This window comes from Phocoena phocoena, chromosome 2 (assembly GCF_963924675.1).
Source record: "Phocoena phocoena chromosome 2, mPhoPho1.1, whole genome shotgun sequence".
Classification (NCBI taxonomy): Eukaryota; Metazoa; Chordata; class Mammalia; order Artiodactyla; family Phocoenidae; genus Phocoena; species Phocoena phocoena.
Window position 1 is genome coordinate 113850811 of NC_089220.1, and position 22048 is coordinate 113872858.

Genomic DNA, 22048 nt, shown 5'->3' on the forward strand with positions numbered 1-22048 from the left:
TTGCGGTGTGCGGGCTTCTCATTGTGGTGGCTTCTTTTGTTGTGGAGCACGGGCTCTAGACGTGCGGGCTTCAGTAGTTGTGGTACGTGGGCTCAGCAGTTGTGGCTCGCGGGCTCTAGAGCACAGGCTCAGTAGTTGCGGCACATGCGCTTTGTTGCTCCGCGGCATGTGGGATCTTCCCGGACCAGGGCTCGAACCTGTGTCCCCTGCATTGGCAAGCAGATTCTTAACCACTGCGCCACCAGGGAAGCCCCTTTATTTCTTAATGAAATAAATATTCACATTGGACGCACCTATGGTTAGGAGAGAGAATAAGAAGGAATTATCTTTATTTGACTTCTTGGTCAGTCTAGCCCTAAAGGGCAAGCTCTTGGATTGGGTAATGATACCTCTCACGGAATGATGTTTGTCCTTGAGTCATAAATATTTCCCAGCTTGGTGCACCAACAGTTTCCATTCCCAGCAAGACAAATGAGAAAGCTAGTTACTATTTCAATAAATAAGTTTGGACCTTTGACTTTGTTATGAAAGAAAGGATGGTGTTATAGATGTCCCCTCCCTTAGGTGAATGAGCGCTGCATGAGGGGAAGAGACAGCATGGGACTTTGGTGGGGGTGGGGGGACAAGAGAACAAAGAGAAGCTATAGGAAGGAGATGCGGAAACAGTTCAGTCGGCCCTTGTGGGAGTCCTCAGACCGTAAGTAGCACCCCGTGAAAGGGTCTTAGGAAAAGCCAGAGAGCAGCCCTAGAGATAGAACAATAAGAGGGAATTAGCCTTATTTGATTTCTTGGACATTCTAGCCCTCGGTATATGTAGGCCTTGGTCGGCCATCTACCAGGTTCTGTTCTTAAGGTAAAGAAAGATTTCCACTGGGCTAAGGGACTATGCCAGAAAGAGCCAGAAGTCCCTTCATTTAAACCCACCATCACCACCTCTGTGTTACACATTACTTATCTTCTGTGAGCTTCGATAAAGTAGGGATAGTCAAGATAATTAAACAGGATAACGTGTTAGGTGCCTAGCACGTGGCCAGTACTCTACCCATGACAGCTATCAAATATATATGTGGGGCTTCCTACTGCCTGAATCCCTGGGAGTTGCTTGAATCCCTCTTTGCATCTGTTTTCCACCTACAGTCCATCTAAGACAGTGCTTCAACATGCCTGAGCTGTGAGCTCCACCCACAGCCTCCCTTGCTCTGTTTCTGAAATGAACATAAGCTCTTTACAACGTCTGAGGCTTTCCATAACTGGTCTCTAAGACAAACCAGGAAAGACTAACAAAACAAGCAAACCCACACTTTTAAAAAAAAAATAGAGAGGTAACAAAGTTATAAGAAAATCTCTGGAATTCTTGATCCCCATTGTCCCAGAATGTTATTGAAATGCAAATAGATCATAGCAGTTTGCCGTTACAACCCTGGCTTGGAACACCACTTGAGAATCGTGTGTAAATAGAAGTGGGGTTTCTGTGGACAGTGCAAACAGAACAACCTCCTCTGTTAGAGTAGAAATGTGTGTGCCTGGTGTGAGAGTGAGGATTCCCATGGCCGTGACCAGGGACAGGTCATTGAAGGGAGGCAGGTGCACCCTCAAGGAGAAGGAAAGCATGCCAACATTTTTCCAGCCCCAAGTCCAAGCCAGTTCTGAACTAGGTGCCTTCATCTACATGTTTTCATTCAATCTTCACAACGGATTTGAGAAACTATATTTCAATACCCTTGCTTTACAGGGAAGGAAACTAAGGCTCAGAAAGATGATGTCATCTGCAGGAATACATTAGGGATGCTCTTAGGCGGGCATCCCTGTGTCTAGAAGAAAAACTTTTGAAGATGTGGCAGCATAGAAGAGAAATTCTTATTTCAGATTATGGAGATGAAGAGGGGTTAAAGGAACCTAAACCGGGAATTTTAAAGGCAGGAAAATAGGCATAACGGAGATGTTATGTTAAGTCTTCAGTGAAGACTTGGGAAGTCTGGGAACAAAGAGAGGTTTACATCACAGCGAGCACACTTCAGATTCAAGGTCAGTGTTAACAGTGCTCCCAGCCACTCAGGGCTTCTCATTGACCCTCCACAATCTCGTAACTTCTTTCTTCCTTCTCTTTTCTGTCCCTTTGTTCCGTCTCCAGCTCTGGAAGCAAAACCAGACTCTTCTCCTATTTAGCTATATCTCAGTTTAGCCATTATCTCTTGTTGCCTTGATTTCTGCTGACCCTCAGGCCTCAGGGTCCCACCTCCCAGCCCATGCAGTTTATTCAAGTTTTCACAGAGACAGTTTGCTTTCCAAAAGGAGTCGCTATTCTAGCTGGTAGACAAAACCTTTTTCACATGGTTACAGGGACGTAAGAAGAAGAAAGAAAAGAACGTAGACCATTTAAGTGAGGAAACGTTAAAACCCTGACTCAGAAGGAGCAGGGGGACATCATAGTATCATGAAAAGGAGTCTCTAGCCTGTAGCCTCTAGAGAGAGGAAGTCCTCTCTCTGCCACCCTGGAGAAATCACTTCCCCTCCTGAGACTTTGTTCTTCATCCCTGGAGCAAGGGGCTGGGTCTCCCAGAGCCCTTCCTGCTGTCCAGTACTGGGATTCTCAAGGGACTCTGTTTAGGAATGTGTGTCTTGCCTCCACCCAGTCCCTATTAAAAATATCACAGAGGAAAGCTTCCCAAAGGCATTATTTCTTTTTAATTTTTAACCTAGAGGGTGATGGTGTTGTGTTGTCTTTGTTTTGACCGAGCGGGAGAATTGGTTGGGCAACTTGGGAAAAGTAGAAAGAACTCGGAGCAAACAAAAAGTGATCCAGAAAGTCAAATAATCTCAGATAGCACAGGAGTCACCTGAAGACGCTGCTCAAATGTAGACTCCGATTCATTAAGCCTGCCGTGGGCCCCAGGGTTTCTAACGAGCTCTCAGATGATGCCTACGCTTCTGGTCCATGGGCCACACTTTGGGTAGCAGTGGGACTAGAGAAGGTCAAACAGTGCTCATTATTCTTGATTTTTAAAAAAGAAAATCAAAAGAGAGGAGTGAAAAACATAGTTTGGAAGGATTCCTATCCAAAAAGCTAAAATTTTTTAAATGTTTAGGGCTTTCCTGGTGGCACAGCGGTTGAGGGTCCGCCTGCCGATGCAGGGGACACGGGTTCGTGCCCCGGTCCGGGAGGATCCCGCGTGCCGCGGAGCGGCTGGGCCCGTGAGCCATGGCCTCTGAGCCTGCACGTCTGGAGCCTGTGCTCCGTTGAAAAAAAAAAAAAAGTTTAGTGTTCTAGAGGAAAGTTCCAGTGAAAGAGGGCGAGAGAATTAATATGACTAAATTTAATGAATGAATTCGTGATTATCAAGAGGTACACTCAGACCCTCGCTCTAAGATGCCTCCATCAAAGGCCTACTTCCCTAGGAAAGCTTCTGCCTGAAACAGGCAGCACTACTAATCTTCCAGAGTCCAAAGCCACGGACCTCCAAGTCTTCCTCACTTCACGTTCAATAGACCATCCTTCATCCCTCTTATTGGTCATTCCTCCAGCCTAACGTTGGTGTGCCCTTGCCCTCTGTTCTAATTCCATCTCTCTGGTCCAGGCCACCATCCCTCTGTGCCCATTTTAATGTAGTTGTCTGTGTGCTTCTCAGTCTCTAGCCTGTTCCATCTCTAACCCACTGCCTGTGTCTGCCAAGCGTCTTCCGACAACAGCGTTTCGGTGTGCCCTTACCCCACTCAAGAGTCTTGGGATTCGAGCCCTCGTGCTTTGGTAGCCAGCTTTTCTTCTCATCCCCTGTCCCTCACCCACTAACCCACCTACCCAGCCAGTCTTCTCAACCATCCCTGAAGAGATCACCCAGTGACATCGAAAAAGCCCGTGTAGCCCCCAAAGTTTAACTCACACGGCTTTTTAAGCACGTTCTTGAACATTTTGGAAATCAAAGTCCTGAATATCCCACCCACGTTTTGAAATGCTCCACAAAAACATTTTGAGAAATGAACATCACATCTTAACAACATGGCAGCAACGTGCACATAAGAGGACAGTAAATATAGTCACCCTGAATTTCTGAGTCTACCCTTCTTATGTTTCTCGACTATCGTTCCTTTTAATGTTTAACCACTGTTTCATGTCCCTAAACTAGCTGCTTATGTGAGTACCCTTTTACAAAGGCTTATAGGTGCCACCTTGTGGAGAAAAATGCAAACAGGCAGGTCTCGAGATAGGCTGTGAGTCAAGGAAATGACAAGGACAAGCACGAGCCTCCCTCTTTGCTGGTCCCTGGATTCCCCCACAGTCCTCCAAGGGCCTTTTGATTGGATCTGTGGATCCTGGCTGTCTGCACCCAGGAGGCCGTGTAAATTGGGCCAGTGTGCAAGCAGCCTCCATCCTAGAGCACAGTTCATCCGCCCAACTCGCTATTGCCTTTTTGCTAGTAATCTGGCTTCCAGAACTTTGCCCTGTAGAGTGTAGACAAGTATCGCTCTGCTCCTTTCTGCAAGAAACTTCCTAACCCTGACCCCTTGGCTGCCCAGACCACAGCTCCTCACAGACCCATCCCTCCTGAGGCCCTACAGAGTGAAGATACAATCTGACCAAATACTTTAAACAGAATTCTCTTTAAACAGAGAATTTACCAGTCAGCCTTACATTTTAAAAGTAAAGTGGAAGTCCAGAGGTTTCTACTATTCTGTACAGAAATATGGACACCTTACTTTTATAATAGAGCGGCTGTCCTTGTTGTAATTCATTCATGCCCCGCCCCCAGCCATTTCAGTCCGTCAGGGAGGAAGACCATGAAAGCGGAGCACTGAAATTTTAGAGTTTGGAATACCCCTACTCTCCAGGGAAAGACGACCCTAGTGGGAAGAGGGGTGGTAATTCTCTCACTGCGTATCAAATGTTTCCCTCTCGGGACCACTTCCCTCAGATTTGTAAACACTCATGTAGTTGATTCTCACCCAATTTTATCCTAGGAGAGCACCAACGTTTTCTTCCAGTGGAATCACTTGGTAAGGTGCTATTCTCTAATGAAATAAGATGAGGTACTGAAAAGGGACAGCCATAAGCGTCATTAAAACCAGATTGCCAGTTTCACAATTACCTTCTTTAAGGAAGCCAAAATACCTTTTATCGCATGGACCATTTCTTCCCTCCAAATGAATGACATTGTCAGTTTGTTTCCTGTTGATTCCTGTTTCCAATTTAATTTGGTCTACATGAAGCAAACTCCTCTGACTTTAGACATGGCAGGATTCTTCACATCGGGGCTGTATCTTTTTTTTTTTTTTCCCCAGAAACAGTTTAGCACCAGAAGAGACTTAGAGATGATCCAGTTCAAGAAGCAAGTTCCTATCATTTTGATCTCTTGATTCCTCAAGCAGCTGCTACTTCATTCAACACTCACTATGCACCTACTGTATACCAGGCACTGTGCTCTTTCCAGTACATAATCCTGCTCATAATGAAGTTTAGCCAAAAGGCAAGATGCAAGAGCTCTAGAAGGCTACTGGCTAGCCTGATAACAGTGGGGAAGTGTTTTTAAAAACTGGATAATTAAGTATTCTGTGCTCATTAGCTTCTGACACTTACAGATGACTGTTTTTGCGCTTCTAGGAAATTGCCAATGTTTTAAAGCTTTTTTTCCAGGGGGTCTGTGCTCCTAGGTGTTCCCTGAGCTGTGGAATAAACTAGAGCAGTGCTTCTCAACCGGGGGTGGTTTTGTTCCCAAAGGGACATTTGGCAATGTCCAGAGACATTTCTGTTTGTCATACTGAGGGGGAGGGTTGCTACTGGCATCCAGTGGGTAGGAGCCAGGGGTACTGCTAACCATCCTACAATGCAGAAGACAATCCCCACAACCAAGAACTATCTAGGCCAAATTGGCACTAGAGCCGCAGTTGAGAAACCGTGGCCGTGAGGTAGAAGAGCCAGCAGGAAGGTGAGACGCGGGCTTCCAAACCCTGCCAGCCCCTCTTCAACCAGAATGGTTCTGCTTTTCTCATTTTACGTATTGGAGTTCTCTCTGTTTCTGCATGAGGTTTTGTTTGAAAAGTATGTGTTTTCTGCTTAAGGAAAAGAAGAAAACGACTGAGGTAGAAGGTAACTCTTTGCCTTCTGTATTATAGTTGAGACACATTGGGACGGATCAAGTGGGCAGCGGGATGAGGGCCAGTCAGGGGCAGACTGGAGCCTTCAACCTGAGCCTCGGCCTTGTCTGTGCAGGGCTCTGCATGCCTCCCTCTGAACATATACATGCCATATTGAAAGATGGCATCGTGTCTGCTTTTTGATTTAAACCAGGGGTTGGCTTTTTTTTTTTTTTCTGTAAATCACTAAATCATACGTATTTTAGGCTTTGTGGGCCATACTATCTCTGTTGCAACTACTCAGCTCTGCTGTTATAACACAAAAGCAGCTCTGGACAGTGAGTAAACTGTAAGTAATGGACATGTTTGTGTTCCAATAAATCCTTATTTATAAAAACAGGTGATGGGCCAGATACGGCCTGTGGGCAGTAGTTTGCTGACCCCTGATCTAGACCATAAGTAGGAACCGTGTTGGTTTTACCTTCATGTCTCCCCTGCCTAACACCGTATTGGCACATAGTACAGGCTCCTCAGGAAACATTTACCAAACTATATTGAGGGTCAGTCGTGCTGGCACAAGTGCTAGAAGATTTTCGTGAGAAAAACAACTGGAAAAAGATCCCTCCCGTGTTTCCCAGAGGATTTCTGTATATTGTTTAACTATTTCCCTATGTTGGACATTTAGGACGTTTCCATGTTTTCATTAATAATAATACTGTGATGAGCTCCTTCGTAGAGAAATTGTTGGCCTCATTTCTTATAATTTCCTTAGTGTAAATTCCTAGAAGGATTCCTGGGTCAGACAGTATATATCGCTAAATAGCTTTCCAGGAAGGTGGTATTGATCTACATTCCTGACCGTAATAAGAGGGAGATATTTATCATAGGCAAAAGATTGCTTTCAACAGGGTGTCATGAATAAAAGTTTTGGCATCCATGTGTATTTCCACGAATTAGCTCACCATGAATGTAAGTAAATTGGTGTTAGCGACTAATCGTTTTAATAATAACGTTCTCCCACACTGTTGGGAAAGCATGGTTATTAAGGCACGTTGTTTTACCTGTCGGTGTCTAACCAACCAGTTGAGTTTACCCTATCTGGTGTGTTTCCTGAGAATGCACAGAAACATCTGCTTCCCATTAGGGAATCAGAAGCTCCACTATCTGCCCGCCTGGCACCAGCCTACCCTGCCATGATGTACAGAGGCCTCCTCCCTGTGAAATTCACCACCAAATATGTCATCCAGCTTGCTCATCTCCCACAGGAAATTTCATTTAGGTTAATTTTGGCATACAGTTGGAGGCAATTCTTGAGCAATTTCTCCCGTGTTGGCTTACAACCTATAAAATTTTCCTACAACATGTTGCAAAAATCACTGGAAGAGTATAAGGATATATGATATTTGTCCAATTGCCTTTGTAACAACAAGAAATATCTCTTTTGAACGACAGTACATGGTGAGCGAAAAAAAAAAGAGAGAGAGAGAGATGAAGTATAGATCAGGGGCCAGGGACCAGATGTTTGTTCTGTCCTTTATCACTCAATGCTATTGGAGCAGTAAGGGTGCAAAGGAGCCATGTAAGCTGTCTTACCTTTATGGAGAACTTGGCCCTTTCTTAGCGCTTCACGCTTTTCTGAATTTCTCCAAATGAAGAAGAGAATATCTGCAACTGAGAAGTAATAGAAAGTGCTATAGAAATAAGAGTGAGTCTGAACACTTATATAAGGATGGGATTTACTTTAAAATGGATAGATTCCAGCTGAAACCAAGTCTGTGAAGACAATGATAAGCCCAGAGTTGCCTGAGAAGCCACCCTATCCAGCATCCTGCTAAATGCCTTCCGTGTTTACCTCATCTGATCCTCCCAATAGTGCTATGAGGTACCGCCCCAGCCACAGATCAACTGAGGCTCAGAATGGCTGATCAACAGGTCCAATGATGCAGCACTCCTAAGTGGCAGAGCCAGCACGAGACCCAGGTCCAGCAGTGTCACCTTAGGTGCCCCCTGATGGCACTTTGGTGGTGCCTCTGAAAGGGTTTAGAGACACAGACCAGCACTGTTAAGTCAACCCCATCAGAGACCAGTTGACCAGACTTCTGATCTGCAAACCAGAATTCAGGTCAGATTCATTTCTGAGCACTGTCCCCTGAAAGATCTGGATGGTGGTGGAAATATTTTCAGCACCAAGCCCAGAGAGAAGCAAGCCACCCAGCAATCACACATAAGTCAGGCACTGAGCCAGGACTATGCTCCAGGTTTCCTGATTCCCAGTGCAACATTCTTTCCCTCATGCCAAACTGCTTTTCCTGCTAAATGACGTCAGCTTCACTTATCAACTTATACCTCCATGTTTTAGAGGAGAATACCAGCTGCTTTAAAGAAAGCAACGAAGCACATGAATCTATATTTGTGATAAAATTGTGTAGACCTATACACCAAGAGAAAGTGCAGGTAAAAAACGGCAAAATCCAAATAAGGTTTATCCTTGAGTTAATATGTTATACTGATGTCCATGATATGCATGGTTTTGACAACACGCTGTGCTAATGTGAGATACTGTCATTGGAGGAGCCTGGGTGATGGGTCACTGAAATGCTCTGTACTGTTTTTGTAACTTCTGGTGAGTCTTAAACTATCTCAAAATTAAAAGTTATAACAGTAAGAAAGTTATGTGACAGTAATGTGATGGAAAGATGAGCTAAAATATTTATTCACTTTCTGTGTGTATAATGGTAAAACAGTCAACGTGAGAGAGATACAAAATGTGCTTGGTGCTTCATAATGCTGGAAGAGGAGAATGCCAGAGTCACTTCTGGACCAAGCTCTCACAGTCACTATAGTAACAGTGCTTTGAACTTGCTCCTCTGCACCTAGGTCACAGCCACCATCCTCTCCTTCGACAAAGCTAGAACCTTCGGTGTGACCTCTGATCCTTTGGAGGGGGGCAGTTTTTGCATAATGGTTACAAAAATGGGATTTCTGGTCAAATCCAGCCCCACCTCTTATTAGCAGCATAGCCTTAGGCCAGTTACCTAACCTCTCTCTTAAGTCTTAGTTTCCTAGTTTTTCAGCAATAGCACAGATTGCTTTTAAGATTAAATGAGAAAACTACATATTCAGAGGACCTGGAATATGACAAAGACTGTAAATGTTAGGTTTGATGATGCTGGGGCGGGGTAGGAGGAAGATAATCACTTGAGTTCCCTTCTACCTCACAAAGGCCTGTCCATTTTGCTTCCTAAGCGTCTTTCAAATCCTCTTCATGCCATCATCATTCCCCTAGTTCAGACTGGGCTCTTGCCACATTCTGCAGACTTATGCACCCCATTGTTAATTATCAGCTTTCTAAAAGAGAATTGATCTGGCCCAGCATGACATAGAGAATGCAGGGACTCCTCGTTGCCCAATAGCGTGTGATTTTCTGCATGTGTGTCTAATCGCCCCACTTAGATTCAAATTCCCAGAGTCAGGACCCGTGTCAGAGTCAGCCTGGGATTTCCCAGATTTCGCCCAGTGCAGTCACTCGACAACATTAGTGATAAAATGTGTGTTTACGTGTTTAGATCTTGCCCTGGTTGATCCTTCTTGTGCTTCAGATTCTAGCACTTCCTTAGCCATGCCCTGCCTGGACTCCAAGTCCAAATTTTCCCTCATTATATCATCTGATCTTCATAATAGCCCCATGCAAGAGAAGGGACAGTTGTCAGATATGTAATTTACCTATGCCCTCAGTGCTAAAAATAAAGGTCTTGAAAGCACGTCATCTGCCCAGTTCGCGTTATGGGGTTGTCCCTCCCGCTTTGAGAACTGCATGTGGGACATTTAGCAACTCCATAGCAACTGAGCCTCTCGAAGACCCTGGCTAGGCACTAGAACACTAGAAGGGTGCTCTGTTAGCCTTTTATCACCCCTCAAAGAAGGTTCACACACTCCTTGTTCTGACTTCTCTCTTAAGGAGTGAACCCTGGATGCTCAGAGTCCAGAGATGGGCTTTGAGGAGGCAGGATGTTACCTTCAGTTCTTGGCATCACTTGTGCAGCCACATGTATCCTTGAAGCCAACCTCCAGGCTCTTAGACATCTGCCAGGAAAAACTGCGGCAGCCCTCCCTCCCCATTGTCTAGGTTCATCCTGAGTGGCAGTGTGGTGCAGGAAATCTGGTGTGGGATCCATTGGAACGTGCAGAGCATTTTAATATAGTGTCTGTTTCCAAGATAAAATGTTGTCTTGTCTGTGTGTGTGGTTGTCTGAAGCAATCCACGTCTGTGTAATTTCCTTGTGATCTCATCCCATTCTCACTGGGCTGCGGGCTGAGGATTCATGCAAAGTCAGTCCCTGTCTTCGGAGGTTCTTGTTCATTCCTGAAATGTCCCATACACCCCACTGACAAGAGAAAGACTCACTGGACTGCCTGCCCTCCCCTCTCTAAGACCCACTCCTCACTACAGCTACAGTTATCACCTGAAAAACAAATCTGAGGATGGCCCCCGCCTTCTTCAGTGGTTGTTGATATGATAGAATAAAATTCCGATTCTTCACCCTGGCAAACAAGATCCTTAATGGATTCAGCTAAATTCTCCAGCCTCCTTTCATCCTTAGCAGCAAACCTACACTTCAACCATGTCTGTCTATGAGCATGCTTTCCTGCTTCCTCAGTGTTCTTTCCTACTTCTGTGCCTTGGTACACATTGTTGCCTTTACCTGGAGTGCCCCAAGGGAATGAGCTCCATCTGGGTTAAGTTGAGGCCAGGGGTAGCAAGAATGGATCATGTCGTGGGGAAGGGAAGAAGTTAAGATTTTGCTAGACAGGGCAGGGTGTGAGTGCTATCAGCTTTTCTGTTCATCTTCCCCTTCAGTGAGAATCAGAGGCATCTCCATTCAGTTAGGATCTTTCTTTAGCAACGTGGGATCCACTTTCCCAAACTTCTGCTGATGGTGGCCTTTTTGTTTGTTTGTTTCAAAGCAAAGGAGAACCCGGAGCAGGGGTGCGGGCTAGAAACCATGCGCAGAAGGCGTTTTCCTTATTTTTCTGCTAAAACGTGCACGGGGCAAGGGCAAGAAATATTTGAGGGAGGAGAAATTCATAGCAAACATGGCACTTTGAAAGGCTAATTGGATGTGGAGGAACATGTTGAGATGATGTTCTGTTATTGTCAGAAATAATGTTTTACAGAGAAGCTATTTGTGAAGAGAGACCAGTTATTGTCGATGGACTAATGTGCACTCAGGAATATGGAAATAATAATGCAGATGTGCAGTGCCTGCAGAAAGATGTCAGTCAAACAAGAAGTCGGAGGAGAAAGAATGAAAACCTTTTGATCTGACTCTGCCCGTAGGATTTGGCCTGTAGGACCCACATGAACAGACCCAGGATTGCTTACCAAAATCAAAAGTGGACTTTGAATGGTTTACTGAGCACTTTGCCCCTGAAGTGGGGTCTGACGATTGCTCTTAGAATTCCAGAACCAACACAAACCTCTGATTCGGCAGACATGTGTCTCAAGTCGTAAAATACCATTCTGATGTCAAGTATCATTTCCTATCCCCGTAACCCAGTGAAATAATCCTGTCATCCCGATATTTCATTGTCCAAACTATAATCAGCTCACTTCTATCTGCCAACAGAAGTGTGACAGAATCTTCTCTGTTCAGACCACATGTCCCAACTTTAAATTCAGGATACACGAATGTGAGTCCTATGGACTCAGCTGCAGACGTGGAAAAGGATTCTGTGAAGCCCATTCCATTCGGTCCTAAGGTTAAATTGCCTAAGAAACACATGAATAGGAAGGGGGAAGATAAAGCAAAAAGATCTTGGGTTGAATAATGAGAAGATTCATTGGGGAGGAAACGCAGGAAGGTCAGAGTTCCTTTAAACTCTGATGTATCCCGTTATTTAGATGCATATCATCCAGTTTGCCGATGTTTCTGGTCCTTGCTTCCCTGTACCCTTCTGCCCTGGGAAAAATGCTTTAGATGAGCCAAGCAAAAGTCCCAACTGCTCAGCTTTTCAGAGTCACAGTGACCAGTGGGGACCCAGACCTCAACCAATTTGATTTAATTTCCTAAGAAACAGGGCCTGAGAACACTACTGGTGGGGGTACTTGGCTAAGTGTTTGTATCATCTGTCGTTTAGGACAGAAGACTTGAGGACAAACTCCAGTTTTAAGTCCCAAAAAACTTCCAACAGGGGGATGGATTTTCAGGACAACTTCACTGTCCAACCTGTTTAATAAATGTCCAGTCCCCACACCCTCCTTATGTATTTTCTCTGTGTTATTTTTCTCCCGATTACCAAGTGTGCTTGTTTTACTTATTTACTGATGTGGCTTCCACTTCGCCCCTAGAACGCACATTTCACACATAACCTAGGAAAGACGTTCCTTGCCCAGAGTAGGTGCTCAGTGGAGATCTTTTGAGCCAAGGGAAGAATGAACTTGCTTATCTACAGGATCTGGATGGGGGCAAGGAGGAAGTTCAGGTCGAGACCCACCAACGGATCTTCAGTCGTCCCCTCTCCCCTTCCTCCCTGGGATGTTCCTGACATATGCTACAAGAGTCTCTTGTTTTCCACCTCTTTGCAGAGCATTGGCTGTGATGACTACCTAGGCTCCGACAAAGTCATGGACAAATGCGGGGTGTGCGGAGGCGATAACACGGGCTGTCAGGTTGTGTCGGGTGTGTTTAAGCACGCCCTCACCAGCCTGGGCTACCACCGGGTTGTTGAGATTCCTCAAGGAGCCACAAAAATCAACATCACCGAGATGTACAAGAGCAACAACTATTTGGGTAAGCTTGATCTTTTTCCGGAGGAAACCAGCTGTCCCTACAAGATGATTTATTCCTTCCAGGACTGTGACACGGCAGTGTCCAGAGGTCCTTGGACCTGTAGAAGGTGCCACTGGGGAATGCCAAAGCACTACCCAGCCTCCCCTTGAAATGATATGGAGAAAGTAAAAAAGTCCTTCTTGCGAGGAAATGTTTAATATCTACATATTTAAACCGGTCTTTCTTCCTTCCAAGAGAAACAAGGCTATGAAATCAGGAATGGCCTAAATTGTTTCTCTGAAATAGGGGAGGCTCTTTGAAATGCCAAGAGATCTGCCAGTCTTTTTCTGTTGGAATTTCAGGGGCACAGGGGCAGTTGGTGATCCTGTCCGGTCTCTCACTCTGCAGGGGTCTAAAGCAAAAGCCATTTTTCTCTTCTTTCTGCTTCATCAGCCTGGGGCAACAGTATGTGTGTGTCTTTGGAACAGCTGCAGAACCCGTCAGCGATCATTTTGGGCAATATCGTCAATATTGGGAGACCATTTTTAACCCATTTTTCCCACAAAAGGAGATCTTTGTTGATTCTTCCTTCTCTGTTTCTGGCTGATTTTATGCAAAGCAAATCAGGTCCTGCAAGTTAATTTTTAGCAATTCTAATTCATGTAAACATGGACAAATCAGTTAACAAATGGTATAAGGAAAGCAATTTTTTAAAAACATTTAATGAACAGCAATATACATTTTTATTTTTTTGATTATTTATTTAACAGAAATTTAAATAGCACAGACTATATGCTAGGTACTGTTCTCGGTGCTTTACAGGTATTAAATCATTGAACCCTCTCAACAACCCTAGGAGATGGGAGCTATTCCCCTCCCCATTTCATACATAAGGAGACAGGCACAGGGCGATCATGTAACTTGACAAGGTCACACAGCAAGGAAGAGGTGGAGCTGGGATTCAAAGCCAGGCAGTCTATCTCCAAGCGTGGTAGTCTACCAAGAGATAACACCCATGAGCAATTCTGGTACACCATTGGCCATGCAGCAGTCAATGGCTGCAGCAACTGAGAGATCATTAATTTTATAAATTCGAGTACCAGGACCACCCCAGAAGACAACTCAAGAACTCTAGATTCCGAAGCTCTTCCATCTTTGTCTGGGCAAATGCATCCAAAATTAGCTTCACTTGGTTTTATTGGTGAGAGGAGGAAGGGATGGCAGATGGGACTCTGAAACAAACCCAATTAATAGTGGAAAGCTATTACATTTGCTCTGGCAAACCCAGGAGCCACCAAAGTGGCAATAAGGCTAGTTTCCCCCTGAGATGTTTGTGTGTTATTTTTATTGGCAGGAAAAAAAATGGTCTTTTTGCTTCCTTTCTTTTGTACTATTAAAAGAGCAAATCTTCACAAACATCCTGTTCCTAGGATGGAAAATGTTCTTTGAGGGATTGCTTTAAGTGTGACTGTGTTCAAATGTACCAGCAAACAATGCTACTTTTTGTGAGCTTTGTGTTCTTAGTAATTTCCCTGGCTCGAATTAGTTCTGTTCAGTAAGTGGCTTTTTTTTTTTTTTTTTTCTCATTGAAATTTTAATATCCTTTTATTATAGCAATTAACATAGTATATTGCATTTATGTGTATGTACATTTATTTCTCCATTAGATTATAAGCAACTTGAGCTCAGGGCTTGGCATAGGTGGTTATTTATTTTTTTTTTTTTTTTTTTTTTTTTTTTTTTTTTTTGCGGTACGCGGGCCTCTCACTGTTGTGGCCTCTCCCGTCGCGGAGCACGGGCTCCGGACGTGCAGGCCCAGCGGCCATGGCTCACGGGCCCAGCCGCTCCGCGGCACGTGGGATCCTCCCGGACCGGGGCACGAACCCGCGTCCCCTGCATCGGCAGGCAGACTCTCAACCACTGCGCCACCAGGGAAGCCCTATTTTTTTTTTTTAAACATCTTTATTGGGGTATAATTGCTTTACAATGGTGTGTTAGTTTCTGCTTTATAACAAAGTGAATCAGCTATACATATACATATGTTCCCATATGTCTTCCCTCTTGCGTCTCCCTCCCTCCCACTCTCCCCATCCCACACTTCCAGGCTGTCACAAAGCACCGAGCTAATATCCCTGTGCCTTGCGGCTGCTTCCCCCCAGCTATCTACCTTACTACGTTTGTTAGTGTGTATATGTCCATGACTCTCTCTCGCCCTGTCAAAACTCACCCTTCCCCCTCCCCATATCCTCAAGTCCGTTCTCCAGTAGGTCTGCGTCTTTATTCCTATCTTACCCCTAGGTTCTTCATGACATTTTTTTCCCTTAAATTCCATATATATGTGTTAGCATACGGTATTTGTCTTTTTCTTTCTGACTCAGTAAGTGGCTTTTAAGCTGTGCCTTCCGAAGGCAAAATAGATAATCTGGGTGATTACCCACCAGATGTCTGAGTGGAAGCTGCTCTCAGAGCCTCAGTGTTTTCATCTAGAATATGGGAATAAGAATCTGGACCTTACAAGCATTCATGAGAATCCACAGAATAACAGATATTCAGGACCCCACCGAGCCCCTGGCACTTATTAGCAGTTGACAGATGTTCAATCTCTTTCTTTTGTCTCAGAGAGCTTGTCAGTATGTCAAAGCTTCATGGAATACAAATTCCCTAATTCCCTGAAATTCCCTAAAAAAGATGAAGAGGAGGCAGAGGAGGATGGAAGTACCCAGAATCAATGGAAGGGTGATTCCGAAAATCATGTTCAACTTCTTATGCCCAGTGACCAGTGGGGTGCGTGAGAAGCCCAGAGTCCATGACAGTATGACGTGATGCCATGTGGCCAGAGTGGGGAGAGTAGAGATAGAAGAACAGGCGAGAGTGAAAGGAGTTTCCAGAAGTGATGAACAGGGCCTCCTGTTTAGGGCACTTAAGCATCACTTGGGATGTAGCATCACCCAGAAGGCTCTTTTTTTTTTCTTCTTCTTTCCTTCTATTATTGAGATTTAATTTGCCTACCATAAAATTCATTCTTTTAAAGCGCACAGTGGATGGGATGGTCTTTTTCTCATCACAGGTGTTCTCTTCCCCTATTCCACTTAATCCTATGAAATTTCCTGTTCTGGGAAGTCTATATATGTTCAAAGTTAAACTGCATGCAATTGTTTGAGATTATGTGTAAGCTATTAGAGCACAGGTCTATCATTTGAACTTTCCAATGACTGTATATCACGTTATACATTTTCAAACATTTTTCTTTCTTTTTTTTCTTGTCTTGAAACATTTTTCAAAGAGGTATGTAGTAGGGTTCTCCACAATCTTCCAGGTCATGATAAAAGTTTTGGTTTTCTTACCTTGTGATTTCCGGCTATGTAAACTGTATTTTGTACAAAAATTTGACTTGATGCACAAAACTTATTTGGCTGTCTGCGTACATGTGTTCTGCAGAATACACAATGCAGAGGAAATGAATAGTTCGAATGTGTATCATTGCTTTTTAAAAATGCACACCTTTAACAAGTTTTTTCAGTTGCCCTATTGTTTCCCTGAATGGCCTTTGGGTTACTAGTAATAAAAATCAAATTTGCCTTGTGAAATACTCGGAATTGTTAAAATGACTGACTCTCCAAACTTGACAGAGATAGAAAGTAGATTTCTATGAAAACAGAAGGACTTGTATTATTAGTGCTGGAGAAGGTGGTTTAATCACCTCATTTTTAAAGGTTTGTTTAAAACCCACAATATTTAAATGACTTATTCTAGGCTATTTGCTTAGTTAATAATAGTAGTCATGCTACATGTGTAGTACTTTAGTCTCCAAGTGTTTTTACATGCATGGTCTTCTGACTTTTAAAAATGGACATTCTTTACTTTGCTTGCTTCCAAAAAGATCTGGAGTTATTTACTAAAGATGCAATTATTGAGTTAGTATGTGAAAATTGAAATTTAAAAATCAAAAACTTTGGAAAAATATCTGTTCAGGCCTTTTGCCCATTTTTAATTGGGTTGTTTGGTCTTTCTGATACTGAGTTGTATGAGCTATTTATATATTTTGGATATTAACCCCTTATTGGTCATATCATTTGCAAATATTTTCTCCCATTCAATAGGTTGTCGTTTTGTTTTGTTGATGGTTTCCTTTGCTGTGCAAAATCTTTTAAGTTTAATTAGGTCCCATTTGTTTAGTTTTGCTTTTGTTTCCTTTGCCTTAGGAGACAGAGTCAAAAAAATATTGCTACAATTTGTGTCGAAGAGTGTTCTGCCTATGTTTTCTTCTAGGAGTTTTATGGTTTCCAGTCCTACATTTAGGTCTTTATTGAAGAGACTATCCTTTTCCCATTGTAAATTCTTGTCTCCTTTGTCATAGATTAATTGACCATAAGTGTATGGGTTTATTTCTCTGCTCTCTTTTCTGTTCCATTGATCTATGTGTCTGTTCTTGTGCCAGTACCATACTGTTTTGATGACTGTAGTATTTTGGTTTTGGGGTTTTTTTTTGCTGTACGTGGGCCTCTCACTGTTGTGGCCTCTCCCGTTGTGGAGCACAGGCTCCCGACACGCAGGCTCAGCGGCCATGGCTCACAGGCCTAGCCGCTCTGCGGCATGTGGGATCCTCCCAGACCGGGGCACGAACCCGTGTCCCCTGCATCAGCAGGCAGACTCTCAACCACTGCGCCACTAGGGAAGCCTGATGACTATAGTTTTACAGTATAATCTGAAGTCAAAGAGTGTGATGCCTCCAGCTTTTTTTTTTTTTCTCAAGATTGGTTTGGCTATTCTTGGTCTTTTGTGGTTCTACATAAATTTTAGTAGTATTTGTTCTAGTTCTGTGAAAAATGTCATGGAGAAGACATAGAGATGGCCAAAAGACACATGAAAAGATACTCAACATTACTAATCATCAGAGAAATGCAAATCAAAACCACAATGAGTTATCACCTCACACCTGTCAAAATGGTTATCATCAAAAAGACCACAAATAACAAATTTTTGCAAGGATATGAAGAAAAGGGAACCCTCCTACACTGTTGATGGGAATGTAAATTGATGCAGCCACTGTGGAAAACAGTATGGAGCGTCCTCGAAAAACTAAAAATAGAGCTACCATATGATCCAGCAATCCCACTCCTGGGTATATATTGGAAGAAGAGGAAAACACTAATACTAAAAGTTATACGCACCCTAATGTTCACAACAGCATTACTTACAATAGCCAAGATATGGAAGCAACCTAAATGTCCATCAACAGATGAATGGATAAATAACATGTGGTAAAAAAAAATGGGATATTACTCAGCCATAAAAAAAAAATAAAATCTTGCAATTTGCAACAATATGGAACGGGAGGGTATTATGCTTAGTGAAATAAGTCAGACAGAGAAAGACAAAGACTGTATGTTATCACTTATATGTGGAACCTAAAAAATGAAACAAATATATGTGGAATCTAGAAAAATGGTTCAGATGAACCTATTTGCAGGGCAGGAATAGAAACACAGGCGTGGGGAATGGATGTGTGGGCACAGGGGTGATGGGGAGGGTGGGTGAAATGGAAGATTAGGTTTGACATAAATACACTACCATGTGTAAAATAGATAGCTAGTGGGAATCTGCTGTATAGCACAGGGAGTTAGCCCAGTGCTCTGTGATGACCTAGATGGGTGGGATGGTGGGGGAGGGAGGTCCAAGAGGCAGGGGATATATGTATACATATAGCTGATTCACTTTATTGTACAGCAGAAACTAACACAACATTGTAAAGCAATTATACGCCAATTTACAAAAATGAATGAATGTAACAAAACAGAAACAGACTTACAGATATAGAGAACAAACTAGTGGTTACCAATGGGGAGAGGGAAGGGGGAGGGACAAGATAGGGGTATGGGATCAAGAGATACAAACTACTATGTATAAAATAAAAAAGCAACAAGGATATATTATACAGCACAGGGAATATAGCCAATAGTTTATAATAACTTTAAATGGAGTATAATCTATAAAAATATTGAATCAGTATGTTGAACATGTGAAACATATAATATTGTAAATCAACTATATTTCAATTTTAAAAAATCAAAAACTTCACAGAAGAAAGCGGCATATATACCAAAAGCCTTGGCTAATATGTAAATAGCGATGGAGCATTCAACCTGACTCTTGAGTTTATGGCTTTCTTTGGTTTGGCCATCAAGAACTGGACCTGCTGGACTCAGATTCTGAAAGCCTGAGTTCTGGCCCTGGCCCTGCCATAACTCACAAGGGGTTCTGGCCCACGTGTAGCTGGGAAGCCAGGCCAGCTCAGTACCTCGTGATGCTTACTATTTCTCTGAGCAACGCTGAAGAAATCACGACGTTTAATGATACACAGATTTCAGGAGATAGGATGTTTATCTGTCTCATTTTAGGTTGGAAAACAATGAAGCTCTGCAGAAATGAGCTCCACTTTTCAGTGTTTATTTGAATTTTTCACTTGCTCCAAAATATAGACTAGCTGGTAGATTATAGATTCCTAGATCTTTTTTTTTTTTTCATGGAAAATACTTTAGAACCAGGGTATCTATTGTAAACTATGTAGTCTCCTTTTCCACTTGAATTATTCTGAACCCTGCTCTTTGGAAATAAAAAGTTAAATCTAATTTTATTAAAATGATTGACATTTTATATTACTTGCCTCTTCCTTAATAAGATGTTGTGAAATTATTTTAGCTGAAATATCAAAGTTTGGCATAGTTCAGCCAGCTCCATTTACTAATGTCATTATGTAACAGTTAAGAAATCAGACATAAAAGCATACCAAGCAAAACTTGATTCTACAGGACATGTTCTACCTGCCAACATGTTTACACTGTCATAGAGCTTTAGACTTAGAAGGGATTCTTTTTGTTTTTGAAGAGTTATAAACTTTTAAAAATAAACTGGCAGACTTCCCTAGTGGCGCAATGGTTAAGAATCCGCCTGCCAATTCAGGGGACATGGGTTCAAGCCCTGGTCCAGGAAGATCTCACATGCCGCGGAGCAACTGAGCCCGTGCACCGCAATTACTGAGCCTGCACTCTAGAGCCCGAGAGCCACAACTACTGACCCCGCATGCCACAACTACTGAAGCCTGCGTGCTTAGAGCCCGTGCTGTACAACAGGAGAAGCCACCACAATGAGAAGCCAGCACACCGCAACAAAGAGTAGCCCCCACTCGCCACAACTAGAGAAAGCCCACACGCAGCAACAAAGACCCAACACAGCCAAAAATAAATAAATTTTTTTTAAAAATTAAAATAAACTGGCAATACCTTTACTTTTAAGCACGCTTTCTTAAAAGTTTTAAACAATGAAAGTAGTGGTCAGCATTTTAAAAATCAAGTATCATGGATCATCTGTAATTTGCAAGCCTTTAATTTGTTAGTTGGGCAGCTTTCTATGTGGGAAAGACTAGAGTATTTAAATAATATGATGCCTCACATCTGTATGATGATTAATTCCAAAGATTTAGTCACATGCATTGTAAAAAATTTGAACAATACAGATGATATAGAGCAAAAAGATGAAATTCTTCTTCCATGCCAACCTCACACTTGATCCACTGGTTTCAAGTGTAAAGATGGAGATAAAGGACCACTCTTAACACATCAGTGTATACCCTCCAGTCCTTTGTGGAAATACAAATAAATATATATTTTCTAAAATTCATGTTACTATATACACTTTCTGCAATGTGCTCCTTTATTTTAATGTTATATCATGATAACTTTTCATAGCAATGCATATAATAAGCTAATTCATTCTTTTTGAGTAAAGAATATTCCATACAACAGATGTAACCTAATTTATTTAAGCATTTTCCTACTGAGGAATGTTGAGACTGGCTCCAGTTTTCTAATATTGCAAATAATACTTTCGATTTGTGGTTCAAGATGGCAGACTGCATACATGAGTTTTTCTTCCCTTCCTCCCAAGGTTCATCAAAATGACACTAAAGGAATAAGAGAAGGTATAACCACCAAAAAAACGGGGGGGGGGGGCATCTATTACTTGATTTTAACAAATTTCTGGAACAAATTCTCAAGAGTAGGTGGAGGAAATTTCACTAATAGAGCAAAGGAAATCACAGCCTAGGTAGCAGAGGGGACTGTGTTAAAGGGGGGTTGACCTGCATGCAGAGCCCCATGAGCCTGTGAGTGTGGGGGACAGCAGGTAAATTGGAAGGTGGGAAGGGAGAATGGAGCTGAAAAACAGGGAAACAGTGAAAAAACTTGTATGTGAGCAGGCAGCCCACACACACACGTTCAGAATGCTGGCACTGACTTCCTCATTCAAAAGGGCGTGGCTGAGAGGATTGGTGCTCCAAGACCTCAGTATTCATTCTGGAATTGGAAGAAGGAGCTGCTGAGTGACTGGTACCCCATCTCCTAGAACTTGGCCTGTTAATAAGCTCAGCCAATGTGTACAGAGTTCTCAGGCAGCCTTCCCACCACTTTTGTCTTAAATATCAACGGATGATTGAAAATAACATGAATGGACAACCAAGGATCACTAGACATTTTTTAAAAACCTGAAAGAGAAAACCCAAGATAAATAACTGAAAAAGATGTTTCTAGAAGAAACAGAGCAAATTCTTGGAGAAGAAAACTTGAAGAATGGTTCTTTAACGAGTAGTGCTTCCATGAATATCCTAATATGTATCCTTTCATACTTACATAAATATTTCTATAGGATAGACTCGTAGAAATAGAATTTATAGGTCAAATGGAATGAACACTTAAAATTCTGAAAGATAAAGCAAAATTCCTCTCCACATTTAGTTGTACCCATTTATACCCCCACCAAAAGTTCATGAAAGAACCACTTCTCCACACCTTTACCAACACTAAATATTATGAATGTACTTAATTTTTAGTATACCTTTTTATTTTTTTTTTTTTTTATAAATTTATTTATTTACTCATTTATTTTTGGCTGCGTTGGGTCTTCGTTGCTGCGCACGGGCTTTCTCTAGCTCCAGTGAGCGGGGGCTACTCTTTGTTGCGGTGCCCGGGCTCCTTCTCATTGCGGTGGCTTCTCATGTTGCCAAGCACCGGCTCTATGCGCGCAGGCGGGCTCAGTAGTTGCCGCTCACAGGCTCTAGAGTGCAGGCTCAGTAGATATGGCGCTTGGGCTTAGTTGCTCTGTGGTATGTGGGATCTTCCCGGACCAGGGCTTGAACCCGTGTCCCCTGCATCGGCAGG

General features: G+C 42.9%; 1 protein-coding gene across 1 annotated transcript in view; it reads left to right on the forward strand.

Moving 5' to 3' along the window:
- The window catches only part of THSD4 (thrombospondin type 1 domain containing 4), a 201838-nt gene that overhangs the window by 91062 nt on the left and 88728 nt on the right, over window positions 1-22048 (forward strand). The window contains exon 2 of the mRNA XM_065871892.1: window positions 12653-12857. Coding sequence (XP_065727964.1) covers window positions 12653-12857 — 205 coding nt within the window. The remainder of the gene's footprint in view (window positions 1-12652; window positions 12858-22048) is intronic.